The sequence below is a fragment of the Xyrauchen texanus genome, chromosome 43, assembly GCF_025860055.1.
Source record: "Xyrauchen texanus isolate HMW12.3.18 chromosome 43, RBS_HiC_50CHRs, whole genome shotgun sequence".
NCBI classification, from domain to species: domain Eukaryota; kingdom Metazoa; phylum Chordata; class Actinopteri; order Cypriniformes; family Catostomidae; genus Xyrauchen; species Xyrauchen texanus.
In genome coordinates this window covers 25416024-25422023 of record NC_068318.1, presented here as the reverse complement: position 1 = coordinate 25422023, position 6000 = coordinate 25416024, and the positions used below count along the sequence as shown (strand labels likewise).

Here is a 6000-nt window from a genome sequence, read left to right as displayed (position 1 = left end):
TGGGCTTGTTAGACAAAACACTGCATTGTCAGCAAATACTGGATGCTGTGTTACACATATGACAAATACAACTGTAAATTTCTTTCTAACATCTCGACCTAAAAACACTGCAGTTTTCAAAGCCCATCAGTCATGCAGATGGGAGGCAGTGAAGTGTTAAAACTCCTCTTGAGCATATAAATCCAGCAGGGGTCAGTGCGCGGGTCGCGCGCTCAGTCGGCGCGTGCGTCTCACTGACCGTCAAACGCTCCAGACGCGTTTCCACCGGACTGGTGCAGCGGTTCAGTGCCTTTCAAAGGTAAGTTTATCTCTCTTTACCAGCATTTGGTTTCATTTTTTTTTTTAAATACATGTGAACAGACTGTTGCGGAATAAAGAGGCTCAGAAGCTCATCACGCGTAGGCTACCAAATCATTAACCTTAAATCCATATGATGTCATATTTTAACGACATAAAAAATGCACGTATATGTATGGCTTAAATACTGCATTATGGCATAACATATTGTTGGAACAAATAGTAGCCTATTATGATACAAATACGTCTTAGAGTTCAGATCAGAACTGAATACATATATATATATATATATATATAGTCCTATATATATATATATATATATATATATATATATATATAGAGGTGAACTATTCTTTATAAATAACATAGGGCCTACTGTTCTGCAGGTGATGGCAAGTCATGCCCCACAATTTTATATCATGTTAAACTGACTTTCAGTTCCTGAAGAGAGTTTAATTCCATTTGAAAGAAGATGACACTGCGTTTCAACACTCGGTTTTACTCGCTTTGCTCGGAAAATCGAGAAATACTGATCGAATTAAGATCACTGTTCACCAATTGTGTTTCATTCAAAGTTATGTCAGTGCTTACGCGATTTTAAGATTGCTGATGGCAGTAAAACACCCTTTCGACTCTGTTTTCCACTTATACCTGCCTGGAAAGGTAAGAACAGCCAATGGGAGTGCGTAACGTCACGTAGAGGTCTGCGGTACTTTAAATGTTTTATATTTTAAATAATAAATTATGTGGTTTACTTACCCCCGATACAACAGAATCACACATAAACAAATATTGATCATGTTATTATCTACTTGACATCTGTTTTGTGTATTATGCCAGGTGGTGTGCTTTTGATAACATAAAAGATAGGCTGTTTTGTACAGATGATACCAGAGAGTATTAAGCAGAGATGGGCCACTTCTATTAAAATTAATGGGAGAAATCGGAACGCTCAACCACAGATCTCTGAGCGCCCAACGGTCAACGGATGTAGAAAGGAAGTCATGCCTTACAGTTAAAAGAGCCAATCACCTTTAGATACAGACATCAGCTGTCAATCAACTCTAGAACGTGCATGCGCATTAGCTATACAAGCCGGGAAAATTGCGTTTTTTTTGTTGTGTATATTTAAGTATCCAAATGTATGATACCAGTATTGTCAAATTTTATTGCTGATTTGAAATATGTTCTTTGATCGTAATCTTGACCAACCGTTTTTGAGATTTTGGTCTTAGATGGTCAGCAGTGGACTGACCTGCTAGAGACTTTGTTAAAGCACAGTATAGATGGCGAACAAACAGTATAAATGAATATATTTGTATTTTTATGTTACATAAAAAAAGAAGAAAAGAAAACTTACTAACCTTACCACAGTGCTTTACACGGGCAATTAAAATAATCAAATGCAAATAACGGTATAAGATCCCAAAAACGAATAATCAAACAAAGACTGACAAGAAACAACCAACATTTTATGTTCATCCACTTAAAGATCAATGAATATATACAAAGCTTAAAAGGCTAGTACCCAAAAATGTAAATTCTTTAATCATTTACTCACCCTCATACCATCACAGGTGTTTGACTTTCTTTCTTCTGCAGAACATGAATTAAGTTTTTTCAAGAATATTTCAGCTCTGTAGATCCACTCAATGCAAATAAATGGTGACCAAAAATTTGAATCTCCAAAAATCACATTAAGACAGCATAAAAGTAATCCAAGAGACTTCAGTGGTTAAATCCATGTCTTCTGAAGATATATGAGATGTGTGGGTGAAAACAGATCAACATTAAATCCTTTTTTACAATAAATCCCCACCTTTGACCAGCCCTACCAGTAGATGGCGATATGCATGAAGAATATGAATTGCCAAAAAAAAACAAACAAACAAAAAAAAATATTGTGCAAGTGAATGTGGAGATGGTAAAAAAAAATAAAAGCTTTAAAAACTTTTAAAATATTTATCTGTTTCTCACCCACACCTATCACGTCACTTCAGAATATATAGATTTAACCACTTGAGTCTTTTTTGTGGAGTATGGATTACGTTTATGCTGACTTTATGTGATTTGTGGACCTGAGTTCTAGTCACCATTCACTTGCATTGTATGGACAAAACACAATATACAATATTGCATGGAGATATTCCTCTAAAAATCTTAACTTGTGTTCTGCGGAAGAAATAAAGTATTACACATCTGGGATGGCATGAGGGTGAGTAAATTATAAGATAATTTTTGGGTGAACTATCCCTTTAAGACATAATTTAAAAATGTCAAGAGTGTGAGAGGATCTAATATCCAGTGGTTATTTTAATCCCTATGGCAGGCTACAGCAACGGAATGCCCTTTAAACTTTATTACTGTTTGTTTGTTTGTTTTATAAAATACACTCAGTGACCACTTGTATACCTACTTCTTCATGTGATTATCTTATTCGCCATTCATGTGGCATCAGTGAAATGAGGCTGCAGTGAACCTACCTCAGCAGAAATCAAGATTCATCAGACCAGGCATTGTTTTTTCAGTCTTTAACTGTCCAGTTTTGGTGAGCCTATGCCCACTTCAGCCTCAGCTTTTTGTTCTTGGCGGGCAGAAGTAGAACCCGATGTGGTCATCTGCTGTTATAGCCCATTCGCCTCAAGGTTCGAAATGTTGTGCATTCTGAGATGCTGTTCTGCTCACTACAATTGTACAGATGGGTTACAGTATCTGAGTTACCTTAGCCTTTGTAAGCTCAAACCAGTCTGGCCATTCTCTGTTGAACTCTGTCATCAACAAGGCTTTTCCGTCCGCAGGTCTGCCGCTCACTGATGTTTTTTGTTTTTGGCACCATTCTGAGTAAATTGTAGAGACTGTGCATGAAAATCCCAGGAGATCAGGAGTTACAAAAGAATCAAACCAGCCCGACGGGCACCAAAAATCATGCCACGATTGAAGATTACTGAGATCAAATTTTTTCCCATTCTGATGGTTGATGTGAACATTACCTGAAGCTCCTGACCCATATCTCCTGATTTTATGCATTGCACTGCTGCCACACGATTGCTGATTAGATAATCTCTTAAATAAGTAGGTGTACCTAATAAAGTGGTCACTGAGTTTATATACAGTATATTCTGTATATAACTGTATTTTAAATTGTGTTTTTTTTTTTAATCTTGGCTCACAGGACTCTTCACTGCAAAAGAGAAGTATAAAAACAAGATGTTTTGCTTCATTCTTATGTTTTACAGATGAGCTTCATCTGTTGTTGGTGTGGCCTTGGTGCGGTGGTCATGACTGAATGCCAGCAGTGATCTGCCTCTTTACGGTCTGAAAATACCAACAGCAGATTTGTGGATTCATTATCTGGGCCTAATCATGTTCCACCTGAAGAAGAAAGATAAAGACAAGAATAAAGATGGAGCAAAGAAGGAGAAAAAAGAGAAGAAAGAGAAGAAAGAACGGATGTCTCAGGCTGAGCTGAAGAGTTTAGAGGAAGTGGGCATGAGGAGAGGTTTATTTAACCTTCATCGAAGCGGATCTAAACAGGATTCCAAAGGGAAGTTGGAGATCTCTAACCCCATCCCCATCAAAGTGGTCAGAAACACAGAGCTCAGTCTGGCAGACTTGGACATTGAGAAAGTTTTTAGTCAAGGTCACGTGATCACCACAAGTTCCTGTGATGACATTGAAGGGGTGCAAGAGAGTGTTAAGGAACAGCTGGCCAAGTTTGGGACTCCGACAAAGCAGAACTCCCAGGTGGGGCAAATCATAAAGCAATTTTCTTTCTCACAGAAGAGCAAAGACGAAAGTCCCTCAGGGTCAGCTGCACCATCAAGGCAGAACTCAGCCAATCCGTTGCCTCAAATTGAGGTTAAAGTATTCAATTCGCAGCCTCTATATAGGTCCCACCCAGTCACCCCTGTTAAGAAGGTCCAGATCCCTGAGATAATTGATAGAACATTCCCAGAAGACCTGCACTTGCCTGATCTGGCACCCCCACAAGTTCCTGCGCCTAGAGAGTTGGAACTTCAGCGACGCAACACGGGGGATTTTGGCTTTTCCCTTCGTCGCACCACCATTGTGGACCAGCGGCCCAATGGGTCAATTTACCGAAGAGTGGTCCACTTTGCTGAACCTGGTGCTGGGAATAAAGACCTCACTTTGGGGCTGGTGCCAGGTGACCGCCTAGTGGAGATCAATGGGCAGAATGTGGAAAGTAAAAACAGAGATGAGATTGTGGAGATGATAAGGCAGTCTGGAGAGACGGTGCGTCTAAAGGTGCAGCCAATTGTTGAGTTGAGTGAGCTGAGTCGCTGCTGGTTGAGGAACTCCAGAGGCCCATACCGGGATGTTTACGAGGTGAGTGAGTTCCTGTAGCTTTTTTAACCCTAAAGCTACTTCTAAACCTAAAAATGTTGAGTGTGTACTGTTACAACAAAGCGTGACACCTTGTGAATATCACACACCAATACTCCATGCCTTGGAGATTATGCTGGTGGCATGGGATTGAGACAGGATTGCGTCTATTTCCTCATTCTTTTCCACAAAAATGTCCTTTTCACTATCAATAAAAGTTTGGAAAACATGCCAGAACATCTCAACGATATTGTGTCAACAGTCAGATACGTAAAACAGAGTTTTCAGTGTTTTATCTCAAAGACTTATTAGGATTACCAGGTGCCTGTTAGCCTGTTTTGTTAAACACACTTTTTAGATGTTTCTCAGATACAGTTTTTGGGTATATGTTGTAAATTTTAGATTGGATATTCAACATTTCAGATGGAAGATCAGTTACAGCCTGAAGGAATTCTGAGAATTCCTAGCAATATTTTGACAGTTGATGATGTGAAGTTCAGTAAGATGGCTTGGGGGTGGGAGTTAAGCATTTCTGTTTAATATGTTTGTTTCTCCCACCCATAATGCACATGTGTCTTAGTAAAGTCCCATTAGGGAAGATGGTTCATACCAATCTGAATAGAATGATTGGCAAGGAAATAAAGGAAGAGCAAACCTCAAAGGTCCATACTAATGCCCAGTATGCTGTTAAACACCCCATGAAATAAAAATTGGAGATTTGTGGCTTTTAGTCCACATCTACTAACACGAAAGCTATGTATGTAATGGTGTCCTCCTAAAAGTTGGCAAAATTAATTTCATTGGGTATTTAAATAAAGAAATTTAGAGACCAAAAGAGTTGTTTTAACAATTCACAGATTTTCTTTTCTTTGTTTAATTTCAACTATTTCCCAAAAATACATTTAGAAATATGCCAACTCCGTAAAAATATTTGTTTTACTGTTTGTAGACTACAGAAGCATTCGAAACGGCTCCCTTTCCTTTGCTGTATTCCCTGGTTGATCTGTGACACATTTATGTCCCTACATTCTGCCATAGCTGAGCAAATGGCCAAGTTTCAGAATATGGGCTACTCTGTTGACCTGACAGCTCATATAGTAAATTTGTAAAGCATTGATGGGTCTTCTGATAATAGAAATGAAAACATTATCTAATACTAGGTGACATTTTAAAGTGAATATTTTTGTGAAATTATGAGGCATAAGTTCAGTTGCTTTGGGTGACATCAGCTCTGTTTTTTCCCACAGTCATTTGTCATCGTGATTCCTCTGATATTTCAAAACTTCAGCTGACTTTGTTTCAGACAATGAATGCCACAGGCATGAAGTCATTTAGGAAGTCAAGATTATGGTTTCATTT

The 6000-nt window shown here is 38.6% G+C and overlaps 1 protein-coding gene across 4 annotated transcripts in view; it reads left to right on the top strand.

The window, feature by feature from the left end:
• Nucleotides 1-228: 228 nt before the first annotated feature.
• LOC127636138 (unconventional myosin-XVIIIa-like) overlaps nt 229-6000 on the top strand; it is a 54855-nt gene continuing 49083 nt past the window's right edge. For all 4 annotated transcript variants that reach the window (XM_052116551.1, XM_052116550.1, XM_052116549.1 and 1 more), the window contains exons 1-2: nt 229-298; nt 3534-4644. In XM_052116551.1, the coding sequence (XP_051972511.1) occupies nt 3661-4644 (984 nt within the window). In that variant the 5' untranslated portion in view covers nt 229-298; nt 3534-3660. The remainder of the gene's footprint in view (nt 299-3533; nt 4645-6000) is intronic.